Raw genomic sequence first — 27,090 nt, 5'->3', positions numbered from 1 at the left:
ATTTATCCATCAAACGTTGATTAGCATGTAGCTGATGAATATTCTTTAATGGAGAATTAGAGATGTTCTGGTCTTACCCGAGTCCCAGGGCCAGGATGTGTGAGATCAGGAGGGACGGGATGAAGACTTTGAGAAAGTCGGCAGAGAAGAAGCCTCCTTTCTTCATGGCACCGGTCTTCCTCATGCTCAGCGTCACAGAGCGTCGTGGGTGACAGAAATGAAACTCCCTGGGCAATAGAAAGAAAAATCCACGCGTTCCTTGGTTTAATAATGGTTTTATATGAAGTCTGACGAGCGACAAACGCGAACACTTCCTGTTTGACCCTCGGCCTGTGCCGTAGCGGGGGGACTTGGCTGCAGTTTACTTGCTACTTATGAACTACAAGCAAGCAGAAAAGGATAAAGAAAAGGGCACCTTGTTGGAATATCAGTTTCAAAACCAACACACACACATAAACATATATCCATCCAGCCATCCATTTTCTACTGCTTATTCCCTTTGGGGTTGCGGGGGGCGCTGGTGCCTATCTCAGCTACAATCGGGCGGGAAGCAGTGTACACCCTGGACAAGTCATGTACATATATACATACATATATACATATGTACACACAGTGGGGCAAAAACGTATTTAGTCAGCCAACGATTGTGCAAGTTCTCCCACTTAAAATTATGACAGAGGTCTGTAATTTTCATCATAGGTACACTTCAACTGTGAGAGACAGAATGTGAAAACAAAATCCAGGAATTGACATTGTAGGAATTTTAAAGAATTTATTTGTAAATTAGAGTGGAAAATAAGTATTTGGTCAACCATTAAAAGGTTTTGGCTCGAAATCTCACGATACATGGTCCCATTCATTCTTTCCTTAACACGGATCAATCGTCCTGTCCCCTTAGCAGAAAAACAGCCCCAAAGCATGATGTTTCCACCCCCGTGCTTCACAGTAGGTATGGTGTTCTTGGGATGCAACTCAGTATTCTTCTTCCTCCAAACACGACGAGTTGAGTTTATACCAAAAAGTTCTATTTTGGTTTCATCTGACCACATGACATTCTCCCAATCCTCTGCTGTATCATCCATGTATCCATTTTGGTATAAACTCAACTCGTCGTGTTTGGAGGAAGAAGAATACTGAGTTGCATCCCAAGAACACCACACCTACTGTGAAGCATGGGGGTGGAAACATCATGCTTTGGGGCTGTTTTTCTGCTAAGGGGACAGGACGATTGATCCGTGTTAAGGAAAGAATGAATGGGGCCATGTATCGTGAGATTTTTAGCCAAAACCTCCTTCCATCAGTGAGAGCTTTGAATGGTTGACCAAATACTTATTTTCCACCATAATTTACAAATTAATTCTTTAAAATTCCAACAATGTGAATTCCTGGATTTTTTTTTCACATTCTGTCTTTCACAGTTGAAGTGTACCTATGATGAAAATTACAGACTTCTGTCATCATTTTAAGTGGGAGCACTTGCACAATCGCTGGCTGACTAAATACTTTATTGCCCCACTGTGTATATATATATATATATATATATATATATATATTTTTTTTTTTTACATGAACTTTGACTAGACAAATAAGGCACCATGGGAGATTACTAACAAGAATAAAAAAGGCCGCACTTTAATTTATCTTGGCAATTTAAACGTTGTATTGTGAAAGGATGCCATACAAGTTGTACTTACTGATAAAAAAACTGCAATAACTTGCATGACTGGATGTTTTAGTAACCGAAATACAAGCAAGTAAGTAAAATGTTGGTTGCTAAATAATCATTCCATTCAAATACAGCAAAGAATAGTTTAAAAAAGGGTTTGAAAAGTTTAGGACTTAAAGTATCATATATAATGGTTTTATATGGAGTCTGTATATCACAGCAGCTTTATAGGCACTATGACTTACCACTTTCTCTGTACAAACAAGCAGGTGTGCGTGTGTGTGTGTGTGTGTGTGTGTTCTTGTATTTCAACCCTTCTTGAGACATCAACAAGAAAAAATCATGGTCCCAATAAGGAAAACCTTTGCAGCTAATAGAAAAATGAGGGTGGTCCCAAAAAGGAGGGATTTTTCAAAATTGACTGTGTGTCAGTTTTAAAAGTGCTCCCTCTCTGGTCAACATATGAAATAACAAGTGTGTGCAAGAAATTGAAATGCGACCAATTACGCCAAAATTAATTAAAAAAATAAATAAATATGTATACAGGGACATACTGTAATAACTTGAAATAAACAATAAAGATTAAAAAACAATTACAAAAAACAAAAAACAAAAAAAAATTAGCTAAAAGCAGTCTTTTTCTCACAATGTGTCGACTTTTTTCTTATAAAATTGGGAACAATTTCTCATAATCTTTCTGTTTCTGTAATATTGCAATATTTTCTCGTACAATTATTACTATTTAATTCAAAATTAATACTTTTTGCAAAATGGTGATATTTGTCATATAAAATTCAGACTTTTACCACAATATTGTCAATTTTTTTTGTTCATAGTGAAATTTTTTGAGTAAAATTACAACTTATGTCATGATTTTGCCAAGTAAAATTCCAATTATTATCACAATATTGCCAACATTTAAATGTTTTCTTACAATAATGTGACTTTTGTCGAGTAAAATTACGACTCTTTCCATAAAATTGCCAACATTTTAAGCTTTTCTTGTAAAATTGCGACTGTTATTGAGTAAAGTTTAAACTATTTTCATAATATTGCACAAATTTTTGTTTTTTCTTGTAAAACTTTGACTTGTGTTGAGTAAAATGACGACTTTTATTATAAAACGTCCAAAATTCTAAGTTTTTCTGTAAAATGGTGACCTTTTTCTTGTGAAATTACAACTCATTTTCCACAACAAGCTTTTTTATATTTGCATAGTTTGTATATATTATTAGTGTTGTAAATACACATCTTTATATATCTAGAAAGGGTGGTCCTAAAGAGGTAGGCATTTCTCAGACGTTTCAAGAAGGTAAGAAATACGTGTGTGTGTGTGTGTGTGTGTGTGTGTGTGTGTGTGTGTGTGTGTGTGTCTGTGTGTGTGTGTCTGTGTGTGTGTGTTCTTGTATTTCAACTCTTCTTGAGACATCAATAAGAAAAAATCATGGTCCCAATAAGGAAAACCTTTGCATCTTCTAGAAAAATGAGGGTGGTCCCAAAAAAGAGGGATTTTTCAAAATTGACTGTGTGTCAGTTTTAAAAGTGCTCCCCTTGTAGTCAACATATGAAATAACAAGTGTGTGCAAGAAATTGAAATGCGACCCCTTAGGCCAAAATTAATTAAAAAAATAAATAAATATGTATACAGGGACATACTGTAATAACTTGAAATAAACAATGAAGATTAAAAAACAATTACAAACAACAAATAAAAAAAAAAAAAAAAAAAAATTAACTAAAAGATGTCTTTTTCTCACAATCTGTCGACTTTTTTCTTATAAAATTGGGAACAATTTCTCATATTTTTTCTGTTTCTGTAATATTGCAATATTTTCTCGTACAATTATTACTATTTAATTCAAAATTAGTACTTTTTGCAAAATGGTGACATTTGTCATATAAAATTATGACTTTTACCACAATATTGTCAATTTTTTTTGTTCATAGTGACATTTTTGGAGTAAAATTACAACTTATGTCATGATTTTGCCAAGTAAAATTCCAATCATTATCACAATATTGCCAACATTTAAATTTTTTCTCACAATATTGTGACTTTTGTCGAGTAAAATTACGACTCTTTCCATAAAATTGCCAAAATTTAAGCTTTTCTTGTAAAATTGCGACTGTTATTGAGTAAAGTTTAAACTTTTTACATAATAGTGCACACATTTTAATTTTTTCTTGTAAAACTTTGACTCGTGTTTAGTAAAATGACGACTTTTATTATAAAACGTCCAAAATTCTAAGTTTTTCCTGTAAAATTGTGACCTTTTTCTTGTGAAATTCCAACTCATTTTCCACAACAAGCTTTTTTATATTTGCATAGTATGTATACATTATTAGTGTTGTAAATACACATCTTTATATATCTAGAAAGGGTGGTCCTAAAGAGGTAGGAATTTCTCAGAGGTCTCAAGAAGGTAAGAAATACAAGAGTGTGTGTGTGTGTGTGTGTGTGTGTGTGTGTGTGTGTGTGTGTGTGTGTGTGTGTGTGTGTGTGTGCGTGTGTGTGAGAGATTGAGAGAGATAGAGAAAGAGAGGCGATGTTTACACAGAGAGGACTCACTTAGGAGGAATGTTTTCCGGTCGACTTGACCAGTCAGCAACCCAATCCGCGTCCTTCATCAAGATGTCCATGTCTCTCTCCTTGTCCAAGACATCCTCTTCTGTCTAAAGACATAAACATTTCGGAGTTGTGTAGTTCCTGATATTCATTCGCTAACTCTTACAAACATCATCTAACTACAGAAGAGTAGTTGCTTGTACTTTACTTGCATCAACCTCTGATATGTTGAAGCTAAGGTGGGCGGTTGTTGAACTAGCAGACACGTGCAGACCTCCGCCTACGGGGTGAACTCACCTCACCTCCGCAACCCCCGCTCAAGACCTGATTCAGTTCTTACCTGACTGTCTCTCCTGCCAGTCACGTCCGCCTCGAAAATGATCTGCCCGTCATCATCCTGGGGAGTGTGGGGCCGTGGAGGACTTGGGGAGCAGAAACAACAAACATTCTCATAAAGGGGATACACACTCCTCTACCTTGAGACTGACGAGGGGTTGTACGGTTTACCGGTACTAGTATAGTACCATGATATTAATGAATAATATTCGGTATGTTACCGCGACTAAAAAGTACTGGTTTCCCCCTTTTTTAAACGGGCATGACAACACATCGTCGTCACATTGCTGGTTTTACGAGCAGAGGAGCATGTCCGGCAGCGCACAATCACAGAGTACTTACAAGCAGACACAGTGTGTCGAAAGACAAGTTAGAATGGATGTATTTTGGAACATGCAAAGGGTTGACAATAAAAAACAGCGCCTTTGAGTGAAAAGGGAAATACGTTAAGTCAGGAGTCTGAGACACGCAGCTCGGACACGTTATTTTGCGGCCCCCACCTTAATATGAAAGTTTAATGTTAGTGCGTCCCGCGAGTTTTATATCGGGGGTCGTCCTAGTGGCTCTCTGGAGCTTTTTCTAAAATGTATGAAAATGGAAAAAAATGAGGGGAAAAAAATTATTTTTTGTTTTAATAGTTTCTGCAGGAGGACAAACACGACACAAACCTCCCTAATTGTTATAAAGCACACTGTTTATATTAAACATGCTTCACTGATTCGAAGATTTGGCGAGCGCCGTTTTGTCCTACTCATTTTGGCGGTCCTTGAACTCATCGTGGTTTGTTTACATGTAGAACTTTCTCCGACTTTCTAGGACATGGGTGTCAAACTCTGGCCCGCGTGTAATTTAATTTGGCCCTTGAGGCAATATCAAATTAACATTAGAGCTGGCCCGCCGGTATTATAACACCACATTCGCCGCTAATATTCATACTTACCAACCCTCCCGATTTTCCCGGGAGACTCCCGAATTTCAGTGCCCTTGTTGAAAATCACTCGGGGCAACCATTCTCCCGGATTTCTCTCGATTTCCACCCAAACAACATCATTGGGGACGTGCCTTAAAGGCGCTGCATTCAACGTCCTCTACAACCTGTCGTCCCGTCCGCTTTTTCTCCATACAAACATTGTGCCGGCCCAGTCACATACTATATGCGGACTTTACACACAAACAAGTGAATGCAAGGCATACTTGGTCAACCGCCATACAGGTCACACTGAGGGTGGCCGTATAAACAACTTTAACACTGTTACAAATATGCGCCACACTGTGAACCCATACCAAACAAGAATGCCAACCACATTTAGGGAGAACATCCGCACCGTAACACAACATAAACACAACGGAACAAATACCCAGAACCCCTTGCAGCAATAACTCTTCTGGGATGGTACAATATGCACCCCCCCGTTACCACCAAACCCCGCCAAGTTAATGTTGATATTTACATCAGAAAGCTGCATATAGAAAAGAGGCATTCAATTTTTTTTTATTTAAATTGTATTTAATATACCATTGATATTTTTAAATTATTATTATTATTTGAAAATCGATTTTGCATGTCACTATAAAGTTATACAAGCCTTGCTCGTTCAATATTCAATGCAAAACTTGTTTGGGTCCCTATTAAAAAGTTAATTTGTTCAACCTTGGCCCGCGGTTTTGTTCAGTTTAAAATGTTGGCCCATTCTGTATTTGAGTTTGACACCCCTGTTGTAGGACGTGTTTTATGCCACTTCTTTTTCTGTCTCATTTTGTCCACCCAACTTTTAACGTTGTGCGTGAATGCACAAAGGTGAGTTCTGTTGATGTTACCGTCTTGTGCGGATTGTGCTAATCAGACATATTTGGTCCCTGCATGACTGCAAGCTAATCGATGCTAACATGCTAATTAGGCTAGCTATAAGTACAATCTTTCTGTGTGGAGTTTGCATGTTCTCCCCGTGAATGCGTGGGTTCCCTCCGGGTACTCCGGCTTCCTCCCACTTCCAAAGACATGCACCTGGGGATAGGTTGATTGGCAACACTAAATGGTCCCTAGTGTGTGAATGTGAGTGTGAATGTTGTCTGTCTATCTGTGTTGGCCCTGCGATGAGGTGGCGACTTGTCCAGGGTGTACCGCGTCTTCCGCCTGATTGTAGCTGAAATAGATGCCAGCGCCCCCCGCGACCCCAAAAGGGAATAAGCGGTAGAAAATGGTTGGATGGATATATCCTTTAAGCACTCTTAATTCAATTTATATCTAATGACACAATATCTGTACGTAATATGGCTATTAGTTATTTTCAGGTCCAGACATATTTGTTTTTGTATTTTTGGTCAAATATGGCTCTTTCAACATTTTGGGTTGCCGACCCCTGTTTTATATGAATGGCGCTTAACAGCGTTGAGTTATTTGGGTTCAAAATGAGCATTGTTTGGGAAGCTGTTATTATACCCAATCATGGCACCCACCTGTTCCCAATTAGCCTGCACACCTGTGGGATGTTCCATATAAGTGTTGGATGAGCATTCCTCAACTTTCTCAGTATTTATTGCCACCTTTCCCAGCTTCTTTGTCACGGGTTGCTGGCATCAAATTCTAAAGTTAATGATTATTTGCAAAACAAAAAATGTTTATCAGTTTGAACATCAAATAAGTTGTCTTTGTAGCATATTCAATTGAATATGGGTTGAAAAGGATTTGCAAATCATTGTATTCCGTTTATATTTACATCTAACACAATTTCCCAACTCATATGGAAACGGGGTTTGTACAACTAGACATGATGAGGAGTATGCAACATTTTTTTTTTTAAGAAATCTTTTCTCGTGGCCCAGCTTTCCCTAAGACTCTGCATCCAGTGGCCCCCGGGCAAAGTGAGTTTGAGACGCCTGCTTTAAGTGCTGCAGTTGTTGGCCGGGGCAAGCGGGTGGTAAGTCATGTGAAACACATTACAGCGTAAACCCTGCACAAGCCTTCCGACCCCACGTAACCATGGCAACTGTAGATATGCATCAGGCCCTTCAGGTTTTTGCACACTTATCTCGGACTTTACTGCGATGCCCTGCTCTTTGCTCACCTCTGCCAGATCTAATCAGCACAAAGAAACTATAGTCTTCATTTCTTTGTTGCCGTGTTTCATCCATTTTACAAATAAACTGGATGTTACTTCCTAATGAAGTCATTACAGACGGATGATGGAGTGCGGGGCAGAGTGCACGGGAGTCACGCACAAGAGGTGATCTCAAACTCAGAAGCCAAAAGATCACGGGTTAATCGGCCGTGCTGAATTCCTCCTAATGTCAACCACTGAGAAAGTCAAAACAAAAAGAAATTCATACTTTAGGGGATTATTGCAAAAAGCCCACCTATCACAGGACGAGTTGCTGCGGCTCGACTCGTGCTGGGCATCCAACAGGATCCTTTCCATGTCGCCGTTGTGGATGGAGGACGAGGACGGCACGTGCTCCAGCGCCCCCGCCATGGCCTCCTCCTCCTCCGCCTGGGGAAGGGGCAGCAGGTCCGGAGAGGGGACAACTGTGGCCGGTGACGGTGCTGACTCTGCGGTGCCTCGGTTCATCTCTAACTCCACCCAGGACCCTGTGGTGCAGGAGGGAACACTGATAAGCTCCGAGCGCCTCACGACACACACTGTAACTACAGGAAAACACAAGTCGTGTGTGCTGATATGAAAATAAAGTTCATTGAATCCTTTAAAAGGGATATTTGCAACATTTACACAGATGTCTCGAGGGCGGCAACTTTCCAATGTATTTTTGGCGGTATATCCCGCCGTCGCACATCTTCCCCTATGTAATGATGCAGTTACGTAAGTTGTATGGTATACCGGTGCTAGTATAGTACAGCGATACTAATGAATCATATTCAGTATGATACAGGAATGACGGTGCATCGTCACATCATAACATTGCTGGTTTTATGAGCAGAGGAGCAGGTTCGGCAGCGCACAATCACGGAATACTTACAAGCAGACGCAGTGTGTAGACAGAAAATGGAGAATAGACGCATTTTGGCTTAAAAACTAACAATAAAGGTGAAGTTATATCCCTGAAATGCCCTCAGGAAGAGGTGCTTTAAGACATGGCTAGCAAGCTACGGGCTAACATTCATTGATTGATTGAAACTTTTATTAGTAGATTGCACAGTACAGTATATATTCCATACAATTGACCACTAAATGGTAAAACCCGAATAAGTTTTTCAACTTGTTTACGTCTGGGTCCAATCCGCAGTCTGCAGTGTTTTAGCTACTTCTAAAATCACTAATCCTTGTCTCCATGGCGACAAATAAAGTAAGTTTCTTACAAGTACCATTATCACTGCAGGACGAGGAATAGCTAAACATGCTTCACTACAGACCGTAGGAGGATACAATAGCTCACCGGCGCCACAATGTAAACAAACGCCATGGGTAGATTTAAACCTGACATCCACTGTAATGATACCAAGTACAGGAGCTTATTCAGTAGTTAGTGCTGCAAGGGCTCCTGGGTATTTGTTTTTTTGTGTTTATGTTGTGTTACGGTGCGGATGTTCTCCCCAAATGTGTTTGTCATTCTTGTTTGGTGTGGGTTCACAGTGTGGCGCATATTTGTAACAGTGTTAAAGGTCTACTGAAATTAGATTTTCTTATTCAAACGGGGATAGCAGGTCCATTCTATGTGTCATACTTGATCATTTCGCGATATTGCCATATTGTTGTTGAAAGGATTTAGTAGAGAACATCGACGATATAAAGTTCGCAACTTTTGGTCGCTAATAAAAAAGCCTTGCCTGTACCGGAAGTAGCAGACGATGTGCGCGTGACGTTGTGGAGCTGCTCACATCCGAACATTTTTTACAATCATGGCCACCAGCAGAGAGAGCAATTCGGACCGAGAAAGCGACGATTTCCCCATTAATTTGAGCGAGGATGAAAGATTTGTGGATGAGGAAAGTGACAGTGAAGGACTATAAAGGGAAAAAAAGGGGGAAAAAAGACGAGGGCAGTGGGAACGATTCAGATGTTATTAGACACATTTACTAGGATAATTCTGGAAAATAAAAACCCTTATCTGCTTATTGTGTTACTAGTGTTTTAGTGAGATTATATGGTTGTAACTGAAAGTCGGAGGGGTGTGGCCACGGGTGTGGTGACCGCCAGTGTCTCCGAGGGAAGCCACGTTTCTCGACGAAGTAAGGCAGCCGGGCTGAGATTTTTTTTTTTCCCCTCCACCGAGTAAGCATCCGACGGTCGGTGGCGGCCAGTGGGAGGAGGCAAGAGAGTCTACAGATGCAGGAGGAACGACGCAAACTCTCCGCTCATGTCTACGGTAAGAGCCGAATGTAAACGAGGAAACATTGGCTGTGTTTGTGTTGCTAAAAGCAGCCGCAATTCACTGCTTCCCACCTACATCTTTCTTCTTTGCAGTCTCCATTATTAATTGAACAAATTGCAAAAGATTCAGCAACACAGATGTCCAGAATACTGTGTAATTATGCGATTAAAGCAGACTACTTATAGCTGTGATCGGTGCTGGATCAAAATGTCCTCTGCAAACCGTAACATCATACGTGTCATCGTACCGCGACGTTTTCAACAGGATACTTTGCGCGAAATTTAAAATTGCAATTTAGTTAACTAAAAAGGCCGTATTGGCATGTGTTGCAATGTTAATATTTCATCATTGATATATAAACTATCAGACTGCGTGGTCGGTAGTGGTGGGTTTCAGTAGGCCTTTAAAAGTTGTTTGGCTGTTGACTAAGTATGCCTCACATTCATTTGTGTGTATGTGTAACTATATATGTGCCTGGGCCGGCACTCTGTTTGTGAGGAGGAAAAGCAGACGTGAAGACATGTTGTAGGAGACGCTGAAGGCAGTGTCTTTAAAGGCCTACTGAAATTAGATTTTCTTATTTAAACGGGGATAGCAGGTCCATTCTATGTGTCATACTTGATCATTTCGCGGTATTGCCATATTTTTGTTGAAAGGATTTAGTAGAGAACATCCACGATAAAGTTTGCAACTTTAGGTGCTAAGAGAAAAGCCCTGCCTCTACCGGAAGTCGCAGACGATGACGTCACATGTTTGATGGCTCCTCACATATTCACATTGTTTTTAATGGGAGCCTCCAACAAAAAGTGCTATTCGGACCGAGAAAACGACAATTTCCCCATTAATTTGAGCGAGGATGAAAGATTTGTGTTTGAGGATATTGATAGCGACGGACTAGAAAAAAAAAAACAGTTAAAAAAAACAAAACGCAAATGCATTGGGACGGATTCCGATGTTTTTAAACACATTTACTAGGATAATTCTGGGAAATCCCTTATCTTTCTATTGTGTTGCTAGTGTTCTAGTGAGTTTAATAGTACCTGATAGTCGGAGGTGTGTCCACGGGTGTGTTGACGCTAATGTCTAAGGGAAGTCGACGGCAGCTTCATGGACGGCCCAAGCTCAACTTTTCTCCGGTAAGAAGCGACTTTTTAACCGCAATTTTCTCACCGAAACCTGCTTGTTGACATTTGGTCTGGATTCATGTTCAGACCGTGCTCTGATCATAGTAAATTTTCACCTCCGGGAATTTTAAACAAGGAATCACCGTGTGTTTGTGTGGCTAAAGGCTAAACCTTCCCAACTCCATCTTGCTACTTTGACTTCTCCATTATTAATTGAACAAATAGCAAAAGATTCAGCAACACAGATCTCCAAAATACTGTGTAATTATGCCGTTAAAGCAGACGACTTTTAGCTGTGTGTGTGCGTAGCGCCCATACTTCCTAAAAACCTGTGACGTCTTGCGTACACGTCATCATTACACGACGTTTTCAAGACGAAACGCCCGGGAAATTTTAAAATTGTAATTTAGTAAATTAAAAAGGCCGTATTGGCATGTGTTGCTATGTTAATATTTCATCATTGATATATAAACTATCAGACTGTGTGGTCGGTAGTAGTAGGTAGGTAGGTCTTTATTGTCATTGCAACAAGTGCAACAAAACTTTGTTTTCAGCACAAACCTGTTCAAGATTAGACAAACAAACAGTGTAGAGGGTTACAGAACAAGAACGCTGATGGGTCGCCATAAGGCGCACCATAAAATATGGGAAAAGGGTAAACGCTGAGGAAGGATGAGTAAAAAAATACAATCCAGACTGGGCTCCTAAGGGGGCCCAGTTCGGAGTGAGAAAAAACCTCCATAGCAAAGCACATATACATATTACAACATACATCTCGAGATATCTAGCAACAGAGGGAAGGTAGTTCAAGGTCATGGTGGTAGGTCGCAGCTCTCAGGCGCTGACCATCCGTTCATCACCCCTATGGGATTGTGTCGAGGGTGTTGGATTGGGGGACAGGAGGGTGTATGTGTGGCATATATTTTTTTTGTGGATGTGTGTGTGTGTGTGTGTGTGTGTATAAGCCCATAGTGTGTCTCTGTTACGCGGCCTTGATGTATTTGCCGTCGCTAGTCCAAAGTTCACAACAACAGGTGTGTGTCCATGAGGGACAAAAAAGGGAGTTTGTTGTGTCTTCCTGCAGTGATCTTCGGGAGAGTCTCGAAGCCAGGGAATAAATCCAAGTTAAAAAATTTTTTAATGCGAGTTTTCACTCTACAATTGTCTCTAACTGGTCCTCAAAAACTGCGGGGTAGACAGTCCGGTGTAATCCACAGTTCTTCCCCCATCCTCCAATCATTTGTGGCAGCTTTGGGGTACTTTGAAGACTGCCAGCAACTTCCAATTTGTCGACAAACCAGAGCAACACTTACTCCAATCAGCAGATGTCCTGTTGTCATAATTCCAAATAGGTGGAGATCTTCACGTCGTCGACAGAAAAGGGTCGCCAGGCACGCGGCCCTCCTTCTTCTCCCGAGAGTCCGTGGTGTGTCCAGCAACAACCGCTTTGTCACGACAGCAGGTTCCCCCAAACCCAAGATCTTGTCAATTTTGTTGAGGCCAGTTAAATAGTTCCAATGTTTAGATTTGGAGAGCAGTGCAAAAAGAGGCAACAAGAAAGTTAAGACAAGACAAAACAAAGAAGCAAGCAGGAGAGATAAGGGAGAGGAAAGGGGAGCGTCCACCCTCGGTGAGTGCCAGAGAGAAAGAGTAGTGGGTTTCAGTAGGCCTTTAAGGAATAATGTTGTCGGGTGTAAATCGGGAGAATGGTTGCCCCAGAAGTTTTTCGGGAGGGGCACTGTAATTCGGTAGGTTTGGCAAGTATGGTATCGGGACAACCCTAGTTCAGATGAAGCCAAAAAGAACAACAACCAGCGTGGGAGTGTTGTGTGCAGACACTGATGAGCAAAGCACTATTTCCTGCTGGGTGATGACAACGCAGTAAATGCCTTCCTGTGGATTTAGGGCGTGATATATGACTCTTCCTCTTTCTGCGGGGCGGGTCACTGATCGCACATTGGAGCAGACTTACAAATATAGAGGGGCCGGAATGACAACAACAGAAAAACATTCTCTAATATCATCACGTGTCACCTGAGAGCACTTTCTTGGCGTACCTCAGAAGAGGAGCGCCCGTAGAGGTCACATGACCCCATCCATCCATCTTCTTCCGCTTATCCGAGGTCGGGTCACGGGGGCAACAGCCTAAGCAGGGAATCCCAGACTTCCCTTTCCCCAGCCACTTCGTCTAGCTCTTCCCGGGGGATCCCGAGGCGTTCCCAGGCCAGCCGGGAGACATAGTCTTCCCAATGTGTCCTGGGTCTTCCCCGTGGCCTCCTACCGGCTGGACGTGCCCTAAACACCTCCCTAGGGAGGCGTTCGGGTGCCATCCTGACCAGATGCCCGAACCACCTCATCTGGCTCCTCTCCATGTGAAGGAGCAGCGGCTTTACTTTGAGTTCCTCCCGGATGGCAGAGCTTCTCACCCTATCTCTAAGGGAGAGACCCACCACAATGCGGAGGAAACTCATTTCGGCCGCTTGTACCCGTGATCTTATCCTTTCGGTCATGACCCAAAGCTCATGACCATAGGTGAGGATGGGAACGTAGATCGAACGGTAAATTGAGAGCTTTGCCTTCCGGCTCAGCTCCTTCTTCACCACAACGGATCGGTACAACGTCCGCATTACTGAAGACGCTGCACCGATCCGCCTGTCGATCTCACGATCCACTCTTCCCTCACTCGTGAACAAGACTCCTAGGTACTTGAACTCCTTCACTTGGGGCAGGGTCTCCTCCCCAACCCGGAGATGGCACTCCACCCTTTTCCGGGCGAGAACCATGGACTCGGACTTGGAGGTGCTGATTCTCATTCCGGTCGCTTCCCACTCGGCTGAAAACTGATCCAGTGAGAGCTGAAGATCCCGGTCAGATGAAGCCATCAGGACCACATCATCTGCAAAAAGCAGAGACCTAATCCTGCGGTCACCAAACCGGAACCCCTCACCGCCTTGACTGCGCCTACAAATTCTGTCCATAAAAGTTATGAACAGAATCGGTGACAAAGGACAGCCTTGGCGGAGTCCAACCCTCACTGGAAATGTGTTCGACTTACTGCCGGCAATGCGGACCAAGCTCTGGCACTGATCGTACAGGGAGCGGACCGCCACAATCAGACAGTCCGATACCCCATACTCTCTGAGCACTCCCCACAGGACTTCCCGAGGGACACGGTCGAATGCCTTCTCCAAGTCCACAAAGCACATGTAGACTGGTTGGGCAAACTCCCATGCACCCTCAAGAACCCTGCCCAGAGTATAGAGCTGGTCCACAGTTCCACGACCAGGACGAAAACCACACTGTTCCTCCTGAATCCGAGGTTCGACTATCCGGCGTAGCCTCCTCTCCAGTACACCTGAATAAACCTTACCGGGAAGGCTGTAAATGACCCCATTTACAGGTAATTAAAAAGGGCGATCCGAGTTCTCGATTGCGCCTGCAGGCAGACGTCCAGTGACACCCCCTGACCCAATATGTCTTCCCTCCCTCTCTCCCTTAGATGGCTCGCTCTCATCCCGGGGATTACAGAGCAGACTACGGGCGAAGCTGTTGTTGGCAGCACATTGTCTCTGCTCGCTCGTCGTCAGATTTAAAAACAAAAAAGACAATGGGCATGAAGTGACCATTTTCTGACTGACAGATGTTGAGGGTCGGGGTGGAGGGTCCTGTGTGGAAAAGCTCCTATGGATTAGATAAGAATGTTGTGGTCTTTATGGTGGGAGCGCTCCAGGAAAGGGTAAAAATAGCGTGAGGTCTCACGTAACACGCCAGGCCTATCGAGCAGATACCCCGAGGAACACAAAGTCTGCTCAGATGTGTCTCCACGTACTGCCACCCTCTAAATCAGGGGTGTGGAACTTGTTTTCATGGAAGGCCACATGGCAGTCATGGTTGCCCTCAGAGGGCCGCTTGTAAAAGTGAATGTAAGAATAGAAAAGCATCATTATATTATTGCCTAAGCATTTGGTTATTAGAGTTGTGTACGTACAAATTGATGTGTGACTTGCGTTGAAATCCTAAGTCAAAGTGACAAGCAGATATTTAAGTATTTATTGATATCTTACCAACTATCATACGGTATATAGCAGGGGTCTGATGTGGTTCAGCTGTATACTTGCCTCTGATACCACACGTAAGTGACTGCAAGGCATACTTGATCAACAGCCATACACGTTACACTGAGGGGTTGTGATATAAATAACTTTAACACTCTTACTAATATGCGCCACACTGTGAAACCACACCAAACAAGAATGACAAACACATTTCGGGAGAACATCCACACTGTAACACAACATAAACACAACAGAACAAATACCCAGAATCCCATGCATCCCTAACTCTTCCGGGCTCCATTATACACCACCAAACTACGCCTCCCCCAACCCCGCCCACCTCAACCGACGCACAGGGGTGTATAATGTAGCCCGGAGGAGTTAGGGATGCATGGGATTCTGAGTATGTGTTCTGTTGTGTTACGGTGCGGATGTTCTCCCGAAATGTGTTTGTCATTCTTGTTTGGTGTGGGTTCACAGTGTGGCGCATATTTGTCACAGTGTTAAAAAGTTGTTTATATCACAACCCTCAGTGTAACGTATATGGCTGTTGAGCAAGTATGCCTTGCAGTCACATATGTGTACCTGCAACATGTGGATGGGCTGGCAAGCTGTTAGTTAAGGATGTAGAGGGTGCTAAAGGCAAGTGCCATCATAACACGCCCTGATTATTGTTGTTTTGGGTGAATATCAGCAAACATTCGTGAGAATAGTTGCTCTGAAATTCGGAAGTCCCCCGGAAAACTTGGGGGGGGGGGGGGGGGGGGGGGTTGGCAAGTATGATGCTGTCAAGCGGCATCCATATAAAACTCGCGGGCAGCACCAACATTAAATTTTCATATTAAGGTGCGGGCCGCGTGTCTGAGACCCCTGGTTTATACATAGCACAAAGCAAAAAAAAACTATTTATGCAGTGTTATTTCATTAGAAATCTCAAAAGAGTTTTGTGGCTCCCGTTGTTTTCTTTATTTTGTGAAACGGGTCAAAATGGCTCTTTGAGTGGTAAAGGTTGCCGACCCCCGGTATATAGTAATTAGGGGTGCTAAAAATGTTTTTATCACATTCAAATTCCGATTTTTTTTTAGTACTTTTCAAAAATCAAACCTTTTTTAACATTTTACACGTTTTTACTGAAAGGGACACCCAGAATGTACATGAATTAGTGTAAAATTCTTACTTATATCTGTCATTAAACTCGCCATGAAAGCACTAAAACATACAGGTGTAGTGAGTTTACATTATTCACCCAAAGAACTTTAGTTAATAGAGAGCTCTGGTCAGACGCTTTTGCAGACTGTTGTTGCACTAGTGAGCCACGGATGAGGAGATGCTGCTCTGTTATTGATTGAGGTAAAGTCTGAATGTCATCAAAACAGTTAGCGCCATCTTTTGACACTTCTTCCGCTCCCATCCTTGCACGCTACACCGCTACAACAAAGATGACGGGGAGAAAACGCTTTCCAAGTGGAGGCACGTGAATAAGACCGCCCACAAAACGGCGCAACCTGAAGCGACTGTCATAAAGCGACTTGAAGATGATCTGTAAAACATCATCTATGCAACATTTGACCAAAGAACCACAATTACTTGTTACGTAGACCACAAGGAAGTCTTTTACATTTAGAAAAAAAAAATCATCCTCTTAAATGCGCCTTAAAATCCGGTGTAAGGCTGGGCGATGTATCGATGTACTCGATATATCGCGGGTTTGTCTCTGTGCGATATAGAAAATGACTATATTATGATATTGGAGTACAGGTTCTCACGCAGTTGCTTTTAGCTTCTGGCATTACACTACAGGCTCTTCCCACTCCTTCTTGTGTCGCCTTCTTACATTCGTCACTTACGTATACGCCCTCGCGGAGCAGAGGTAGCAGCATTGGTAACGTTAGCTATGATGCTAGCGGAGCCGTGCGAGTGGTAATACGAGAGAAAGAAGGTGCAAATCTGGTAACAAATGAAGAAAGAATTAATTCCCAAGAAAAACAGCAGGGGGTCCATCGTCTGGCTGTGGTTTGGCTTCAAGTGGGAATATGTCGAACAGACAAGTGTGGGGGCAAAAGTGTTGCTACAAAAAGTAGTATTACTGCTAATATGTAGCATCATTTGAAAAGTCACCTGCTAGAGATTGAAGAGTGCTTACTCTGCATGTCAACATCTCCATTCGGTGCCACACGCTCACACAATCAAAACGCGAGGCAAACATTTCCAGATCAACACCGTACGAAAAAATTAGTCAACAACAAAAGGAGATAATGTCCGCATGAACTTACCACATAGCGAAGGACATACACGATTTGATTTCCTATTATGCAGCACATTTTTATTTGACACTTATTGAAATATCTTGTGTGACATCATGCACAAAAGTGCACTTTGTTTGTTTTGAACTATTGTAGTAGCGTTCTGTACAAAAGGTGCACTTTAATTTAGTGTTGTTTGGATATGTCATCTCAGTGACATCATGCACAAAAGTGCACTCATAGCTTGTTTTAAAAATGTCTCTGACAATCTTGCACTTTCTGTTTTGGAAATGACATGTTTGTGCCACAGCTTAATAACTGTTTAATAAATTGCTAAATTGACTTAGTTGTGTTTTCCTTCTCTCTAAAATGAGCATATATTAATGCAGTATGAAGAAGAATGTTTTAATGTAGACACATAGAATCCTCATATTGCAGTGATTATATGCATCAAGTGTTCATTCAAGGCTAAGGCAAAATATCCAGATATACATCGTTTATCGCGACATGGCCTAAAAATATTGAGATATTTAAAAAAGGCCGTATCGCCCAGCCCTAATCCGGTGCACCTTTTGCATGAAAATAAACCCGACTAGACCATTCTTTGGCAATGCGCGTTATAATCCCGTGCACCCCATAGTCCGAAAAATATGATATCTATCATATTCATTCAAATTCAGTCATTTGTCAGTAGAAGCATTTAAGTCTCACCTTAAAACTCATCTGTATACTCTAGCCTTTAAATAGACTTCCTTTTTAGACCAGTTGATCTGCCGCTTCTTTTCTTTCTCCTATGTCCCCCCCTCCCTTGTGGAGGGGGTCCGGTCCGATGACCATGGATGAAGTACTGGCTGTCCAGAGTCGAGACCCAGGATGGACCGCTCGTCGGGACCCAGGATGGACCGCTCGCCTGTATCGGTTGGGGACATCTCTACGCTGCTGATCCACCTCCGCTTGAGATGGTCTCCTGTGGACGGGACTCTCGCTGCTGTCTTGGATCCGCTTGAACTGAACTCTCGCGGCTGTGTTGGAGCCACTATGGATTGAACTTTCACAGTATCATGTTAGACCCGCTCGACATCCATTGCTTTCGGTCCCCTAGAGGGGGGGGTTGCCCACATCTGAGGTCCTCTCCAAGGTTTCTCATAGTCAGCATTGTCACTGGCGTCCCACTGGATGTGAATTCTCCCTGCCCACTGGGTGTGAGTTTTCCTTGCCCTTTTGTGGGTTCTTCCGAGGATGTTGTAGTCGTAATGATTTGTGCAGTCCTTTGAGACATTTGTGATTTGGGGCTATATAAATAAACATTGATTGATTGATTGATTTATTACATAAAAACAGCAGCAATGATTTAACCGAGCTGCTGATCAAAAAAATATTTGGGGAAAAATGTGTGGCTTATAGGCCTTTTTGAGCCGTAGCAACATTTTCAGACTGGATAAGAAAAATGTTTATCTTCTAATCAACTGCAGCCGGTGCCGTTGATTTAAGAGACGCCTGTTGGAATGTTTGAACCCAATGCCACTCACCGCCCCGACCGTCTGCCACTGGAGCTGGAAATAGCCTGCAGAGTCATGGCTCCCCACAGTGATGCAGGAGAAACTAATCACACAAATGCTGCTCCCTTTGCATACAGTGGATATATTGTTTCCACATTGAAACCAAAAGTAGATTTGCCTTGATGAATAGAAGATTCAAGGGCTTCACGGTGGTAGAGGGGTTAGTGCATCTGCCTCACAATACGAAGGTCCTGCAGTCCTGGGTTCAAATCCAGGCTCGGGATCTTTCTGTGTGGAGTTTGCATGTTCTCCCCGTGAATGCGTGGGTTCCCTCCGGGTACTCCGGCTTCCTCCCACTTCCAAAGACATGCACCTGGGGATAGGTTGATTGGCAACACTAAATGGGCCCTAGTGTGTGAAAGTGAGTGAATGTTGTCTGTCTATCTGTGTTGGCCCTGCGATGAGGTGGCGACTTGTCCAGGGTGTACCCCGCCTTCCGCCCGACTAGCTGAGGTAGGCGCCAGCGCCCCCCGCGACCCCAGAAGGGAATAAGCGGTAGAAAATGGATGGATGGATGAATAGAAGATGAGGTTTATGTCATGTGATATATAGGCTTGTTTATATAGTTATATTTGTTATTTGTCAAAAGTATATATATATATATATATATATATATATATATATATATATATATATAGTGTTTTAGTGAGATTAAATAGTACCTGAAAGTCGGAAGGGTGCGGACACGGGTGTGTTGATCGCGAGTGTCTCTGAGGGAAGTCACCCAGCTGCAGCAGGACAGAAGCTCCGCTGGTGCCTCCCGTAAGAGCCGACTTATTACCACAATTTTCTCACCGAAAAACTGCCCGTTGACATGTAGTCGGGATCCACGTTCGCTTGACCGCTCTGATCCATAGTAAAGCTTCACCTTCGGGAATTGTAAACAAGGAAACACCGGCTGTGTTTGTGTGGCTAAAGCAGCGTTTCTCAAAGTGTGGGGCGGGCCCCACCTGTGGGGAATAGAGACATGACATGTGGGGCGCGAGGAACGGGAAGGAATTCCGTGCGTCCCAAAGTCACCAGCCTTGGCGTCACTATAGACAGCGATTTTAAACTAGACAAACAAGTCAATGGCGTTTTAAAATCGTGTTTTGATAACCTTCCTCTTTTAGTAAAGGTTAAACCGTTTTTATCTTTTAACCTTTTTGAACAAGTGGTGCATGCTTTTTATTTCAAGTGGCCTGGACTACTGCAACGCACTTTATGCTGGCATTAGCCAAAAAGCTCTCTCCCGGTTGCAGTTAGTCCAGAACGCGGCAGCAGGACTTTTAACAGGGGCCAGGAAACGCCAGCATATAACCCCAATTCTTCAGAGTTTGCACTGGCTCCCTGTTCATTTTAGAATTGATTTTAAAACATTGCTGTTTGTTTTTAAATCTTTACATGGACTGGCACCTCAATATATCTCGGACCTCATCCAGGTTTACATCCCTCTGAGGTCCGAGAGCCAGCTCCAGCTCGTGGTGCCCAAGACCAGACTTAAGACCAAGGGAGACAGGGCCTTCTCTGTGGTCGGCCCTAAGCTCTGGAACACTCTGCCCCTCCATGTTCAAACTGCTTCCACAGTGGACTCTTTTAAGTCTCGTCTTAAGACCCACTTTTATTCTTTGGCTTTTAACACTACGTGAGTTGTGTGGTCCTCTGTGTTTTTTATACACTTTGATTTTTATTTTACTGTTTTTAATTGATTTTACCCTTTAAAATAGTTTTTTATCATATTTGTTTTTATATTCTTTTTATTGGTTTTATTTTTATTCATTTTTTGTTTTATTCAGTCATTGGTGGAGCATAATATTGTTTTTAACATGGCTGTGCAGCACTTTGGAAACGTTATTGTTGTTTAAATGTGCTATATAAATAAAGTGGATTGGATTGGATTGAATTTCACTTAAAAACATTTTTTTATTATTATATTCTTGCGGCGGCAATGACCAAGAAGAACGCGGAGTTGGAATATAATTACAAGACTTTATGTACATATTTATATACATATTTATATCATATTTACATATTTATATAATATGTAACTACAAGTTCCATTCACAAGCAGAGTCCCACTGCTTTTATGAGCGGTGAAGCGAGTCAAAAGACGAATTTTTTAAATATTTTTTATTTGTGGCGGCCGTAATTCTTTCGTGGCGAGCCGTCACAAATAAATGAATGTGCGGGAAACCCTGACTTGAATGTTACTTGATGTTCAATAAATTTGAAAATGTTAAGCTTGGCATTAGCGTTCTGTTGTGGCGATGGGGGCAGGTGGGGCTTGAAAACTCCCCCCTTGTCCAAATTGGGGGGATGACAAAAAAAGTTTGAGAACCACTGGGTTAAAGGCTCCATTATTAATTGAACAAATTTCAAAAGATTCAGCAACACAGATGTCCAGAATACTGTGTAATTATGCGATTAAAGCAGACTACTTATAGCTTGGATTGGGCTGGAAAATAATGTCCGCTACAACCCGAGACGTCAAACGCACGCGTCATCATACTGAGACGTTTTCCACAGGACACTTCGCGGGAAATTAAAAATTGCAATTTAGTAAACTAAAAAGGCCGTATTGGCATGTGTTGCAATGTTAATATTTCATCATTGATATATAAACTATCAGACTGCGTGGTCGGTAGTAGTGGCTTTCAGTAGGCCTTTAATATGTCTAATCTGTGCTATTAAACTCGTCACACAAAATGTTTTAGGGTTGATTATATGACCAAAATAAACTTATGTTATTCATTCATTCATCCTGCGGGCCGGATAAAAGTCATTCGCGGGCCTGATCCGGCCCTCGGGCCATAGTTTGACACCGATGAGCAATCTGGAAAAATAGAGCATGTGCACCTCGCTTAACCCTCAAATTGCTATCTCACTATTAGTAAGTAAACAATCTGAAAAATAGACTACAACACTAGAGCAATTTTAAGAAAAGTCGAAATGGTTCTAAAAATCGCTTGCTCAGTACGTGTTGTTGACATAAACTCTAACCCACCTCCATGCCCTAGCGTCACTCGCTGATTGGTCCACACGCCCGCCAATCAAAACGATCTTACTCGTCATTGGCCAGCGCGGTGTCAAAGAAACTCAACGGAAACATGGCACTGGTGGACTCCGCCCCTTTTAAAAATGTAGCTTCGCGGCGGAAAAAAAAAAAAAAAGATTCACTGACAAGCAAAATGAATAAAATGAGACAGTAAATATACACACTCCGCTCGAAAAAACACACAAAATGTAGCAGACTACTCACCGTTGAGCCCGTAGTCTCCGATGTTGTTGTGTGTAGCAGCAGTGTCGGACATGGTTGGTATAAAAAAAAATATTTATCTAGCTATGTCAAAACGTGTGCTTTTTCTTTATACATTCAGACAAATGTCCGGCAAAATAATAACACCTCGCCGTCCGTTGCTTTTTATACGAGAGTTCTGTTTTTATCCGCTAGCTGTGGCGATAGCAGCTGCGAGGCGCCCCAGATCCTCCCGGAACTGGATGATGACGTCACACCCGGAACCGGACGATGACGTCACACGACGAGACAGACGGTGGGTTGAAGTGTGTTTATTTGTTTCTATGACGTTGCAGAAATAAACAAACATATGCACATTCTGCAAAAAATGCAAAATTGATAGTATTGCAAAAAAAAAAAAAACATTGAAAAAAAAGTGGAATGAGGTGAAATCTAATGAGGAAAAAGTGGCAATGTTGACACAAAGCTGCCATGCAGGCAGTTTTTTTTGTTCCTTTTGTCTTTATTTTCTTTCTTTTTTTCCATTGCTCAAAAAAATGGACAAAAAAAATCTATGTTGTAATGAATTATTACTTAAAAATTCCACCCATCCATCCATTTTTTACCGCTTACTCCCTTTGGGGTCGCGAAGGGTGCTGGCGCCTATCTCAGCTACAATCGGGCGGAAGGCGGGGTACACCCTTGACAAGTCACTACCTCATCGCAGGGCCAACACAGATAGAGTTGTCCTCCGTGCTTTTTATACACTTTGATTTCTATTTTACTGTTTTAATTGACTGCGATGAGGTGGCGACTTGTCCAGGGTGTACCCCACCTTCCGCCCGATTGTAGCTGAGATAGGCGCCAGCGCCCCCCGCAACTCCAAAAGGGAATAAGCTTATTCCCTTTTGGAGTTGCGGGGGGCGCTGGCGCTTATCTCAATCATATTTGTTTTTATATTAATTTTTTTTCTCTTTTTTATATTGGTTGTATATTTATCATTTTTTTGTTTTTATTCAGTCATTGGTGGAGCATAATATTGTCTTTTTTTAATATTGTTTTTAACATGGCTGTGCAGCACTTTGGAAACGTTATTGTTGTTTAAATTTGCTATATAAATAAAGTGGATTGGATTGGATAGACAGATAACATTCACACACTAGGGCCAATTTAGTGTTGCCAATCAACCTATCCCCAGGTGCATGTCTTTGGAAGTGGGAGGAAGCCGGAGTACCCGGAGGGAACCCACGCATTCAAGGGAAGAACATGCAAACTCCACACAGAAAGATCCCGAGCCCGGAATTGAACCCTGACTACTCAGGACCTTCGTATTGTGAGGCAGACGCACTAACCGCCCTTACACCGTAAAGCCCCTAATTAAAAATTATCACTTTAAAATGTTTTACGTGGAAAAAATATTGGATATGTTGTGTGGTTGCCATATAAAAACATCAAAGTTTTGACAAAAGAGCATAAAACAAAATAATAGTTCAAACTTAAAATCGACAGATACCGTATTTCCCTGAATTGCCGCCGGGGCGCTAATTAATTTAAAACCTCTTCTCACTCCTGCGCTTACCAAAGGCATGCGGTAAAAGTAAGCATGCGCTTATTATTTTAAAACCTCTTCTCACTCCGGCACTTACCAAAGGCATGCGGTAAAAATTGGAGTGTGATGTAAGCTTGGACCTTAAATCTTACTGAATATTTCTTAATCTTCTTCCCTTTATGCGATTTCAAATTACCGGTACTGAAATCAGCCTCCTCCATTTTGAAAATGATGACAGGGGAAGTGTCACTCGTGACGTCACAAGTTTGACCCGGCGGTAATGCTAAGCATGCGCTAATTATTTTGGGAAGCGAGTTTGACCCGGCAGTAATTCAAGACAGGCGCATACTTTATGCCCTGCGGCTATTCAAGGAATAACGGTGTTACTTAAAAATGATCACTTTAAAATGTTTTATGTGGAAAAAATGTTGCATATGTTGTGTGGTTGCCATGTAAAAACATCAAAGTTTTGACAAAAGAGCATAAAACAAACAAAATAATAGTTCAAACTTAAAATCGACAGATATATCGGAAGTTGATCTTGAAATTTAAGTGTCAAAAGTTTAAAAAATAATAATAAAAATGCATCACTTTATGAGTGAGGAACCTTTGGGATCTCAAATATATTTAGTAGGATTTTATTCAACTTTTCACTGTGATTACTCAAAAATATTAAATAATTAAAATCAATGGTGTCCTGCATTATTTATCTTTGAGGGCTTTAATTTGCTAAATAAAGGAACTCTCCTGAAGGAATCAATAAAGTACTATCTATCTATCTAAATACTGCATATTTCAGTTCTACTATAAAAAAAAACCAAGTTGTCTTTGACAGAAAAGGCATAAAACCGTATTTGGTTTACTTTATATCAACCTCAAGTTGTTATACAGATTTACTGTAAGCATTAAATAAAAAAATATATAAAAATTGACTTATTTTTAACATTTTGGTGACTGAGACCCTCTACGCTCCCCAGGAGCCTTAAGGATTTAAAAAAAAATGTTTTAATATATTTTGTTATGGTTTGAAAATGAAAAATATCAAAATGTCACCCGCATGCTTAAATTTTTCCATATGTGGCCCTCTGTGGAAAAAGTTTGGACACCCCTGGCTTACTGTGTCGCAATAAAAGTTGTATTGATTACATTGCAAATATTAGAATTGGTTGATATAAGATTTGGCCCGACGGCCACATTGGGTCCACGTGCTTGTACTTTTGTCAATCCAGCATTTGGTGTTCTACGTGCGGCGAGGGGACCTTTTATTGCATTGTACAAATATTAACCCACACGCCCAAAATAGACAAGTCAAAGCAAAAAGTCATGATGTCAAGAGAAAAAGCTGAGATGTTGATACTTTTACAAAATAAAAATATCAGTGTTACCTTGTATCGTTTGTATTTTCAAACCAACAGTCGTGGTCAAAAGTTTACATACACTTGTAAAGTACATAAAGTCATGGCTGTCTTGAGTTTCCAATCATTTTTACAACTCGTATTTTTTTCGTGATAGAGTGATTGGAGCACATAATTGTTGGTCACAAAAAACATTCATGAAGTTTGGTTCGCTTGTGAATTTATTATGGCTCTACTGAAAATGTGAGCAAATCTGCTAGGTCAAAAGTATACATACAGCAGTGTTAATATTTGGTTATGTGTTGGCCCTGCCTTCTGCCCGAATGCAGCTGATAGGTTCTAGCACAGGGGTCGGGAACCGTTTTGCCTGAGAGAGCCAAGAATCCGAATATTTTAAAATGTATTTCCGTAAGAGCCATATAATTTTTTTTTCAACACCGAACACATCTAAACGCGTGCATTTTTAAGTGAGACCAACATTACTAGAGTATAATAGGTCTCTTATTCTTTGTAATAACATTGTTATTCTGAAGCTAACTGTGGAGGGGGCGTGGCCCGCGGGCCTGCAGCAAAGCGGGTTGTGCCAGGACCGGCCTCAAAATCAGCGACAGGTGCGTAGACAACCCACCTGGGCCTTGTTATCTAATCACCTGTCGCTCTGTTATAAGCAGCAGCCAGGAGGAGAGACAGGGTTGGAGCTGGAGCCAGAGTGCGAGCGAGAATGAAAGAGAAAAGGACAATTGCTGGAAAGTAACTGAGAGACTTATTGAAAAATAAAAAAAATATCGTAATCCTAAAATAGGCTTTCATGTCGGTGCTTGGTGGTCTGAAGAACCCCCAGGAGGGCAAGCCCTAAAAAAAAAAAATAATAAATAAAGTGCGGTAGAAAAAAGGATGGATGGATTCAAATGCATGAGCATGTTTAATATTTTGAACATTATTTTTAACACTTTGATTAGAAGTGGAATTAGTCATTACTTATTGTGTTAAGCAGTGTTAGTTCAGAATTATCCGAGAGCCAGATGCAGTCATCAAAAGAGCCACATCTGGCTCTAGAGCCATAGGTTCCCTACCCCTGCTCTAGCACCTCCCGTGACTCCAAAAGGGACAAGCGGTTGAAAATGGATGGATGGATGGATGGGTGTCCCTTGGCAAGCTTCACTGCAACAAGGCACTATTGGTAGCCATCCACAAGCTTATGGTTGAGTTTTTTACCACTCCTCTTGACAAAATTTGAGCAGTTCAGCTAAATTTGTTGGTTTTCTGACATGGACTTGTTTCTTCGGCATTGTCCACACGTTCAAGTCAGGACTTTGGGAAGGCTATTCTAAAACCTTCATTCTAGCCTGATTTATCCATTCCTTTACCACTATTGACGTGTGTTTGGGGTCATTGTCCTGTTGGAACACCCAACTGCCCCCAAGACCCAACCTCCGGGCTGATGATTTTAGGTTGTCCTGAAGAATTTGGAGGTAATCCTCCTTTTACATTGTCCCATTTAGTCTCTGTAAAGCAGCAGTCCCATTGGCAGCAAAACAGGCCTAGAGCATAATACTACCACCACCATGTTTGACGGTAGGTATGCTGTTCCTGGGATTAAGGGCCTCATCTTTTTTCCTTCAAACATATATAGCTGGGTATTGTGGCCAAACAGCTAAATTGTTGTTTCATCTGACCACAGACATTTGCTCCAGAAGGTCATTTCTTTGTCCACATGATGTCAGATGAAACAAAAATTATACAAACAAAAGAAACAAGTCCATGTCAGAAAACCAACAAATTTAGCTGAACTGCACCAATTTTGTCAAGAGTTGTCAACAATTCAAGCAGAAGTTTGCTAGAAGCTTGTGGATGGCTACCAAAAAGCACCTTATTGCAGTGAAACTTGCCAAGGGACATGTAAGCAAATATTACCATTGCTGTATGTATACTGTTGCATTTTGACCAGATCTTCCTCTTTTTAGGTATTTAAGATACTGGTCACCCCCGAGTTCTTTCGATGACACATAAGCTGGTTTTAAATTAATCCGAGACAGAGTAGTCATTTTGACATTTTATTCCAAAGCTTTGGGAGACCACTCTATGAAAAACACATTCC

The 27,090-nt window shown here is 41.8% G+C and overlaps 1 protein-coding gene across 2 annotated transcripts in view; it reads right to left on the bottom strand.

Annotated features, from left to right (window-relative positions):
- LOC133536491 (BCL2/adenovirus E1B 19 kDa protein-interacting protein 3-like) overlaps nt 1-22,371 on the bottom strand; it is a 31,391-nt gene extending 9,020 nt beyond the window's left edge. Inside the window, exons 1-5 of one of the 2 annotated variants that reach the window (XM_061877058.1) lie at nt 22,113-22,371; nt 7,923-8,154; nt 4,573-4,654; nt 4,236-4,339; nt 78-227 (exon numbers count right to left, since the gene is read on the bottom strand). In XM_061877058.1, the coding sequence (XP_061733042.1) occupies nt 78-227; nt 4,236-4,339; nt 4,573-4,654; nt 7,923-8,154; nt 22,113-22,164 (620 nt within the window). In that variant the 5' untranslated portion in view covers nt 22,165-22,371. The remainder of the gene's footprint in view (nt 1-77; nt 228-4,235; nt 4,340-4,572; nt 4,655-7,922; nt 8,155-22,112) is intronic. The other variant, XM_061877059.1, reaches the window with a different exon arrangement.
- Between the last annotated feature and the right edge of the window lie 4,719 nt (nt 22,372-27,090).

This window comes from Nerophis ophidion, linkage group LG17 (assembly GCF_033978795.1).
Source record: "Nerophis ophidion isolate RoL-2023_Sa linkage group LG17, RoL_Noph_v1.0, whole genome shotgun sequence".
NCBI lineage: Eukaryota > Metazoa > Chordata > Actinopteri > Syngnathiformes > Syngnathidae > Nerophis > Nerophis ophidion.
This window is presented reverse-complemented; position numbering and strand designations above follow the sequence as displayed.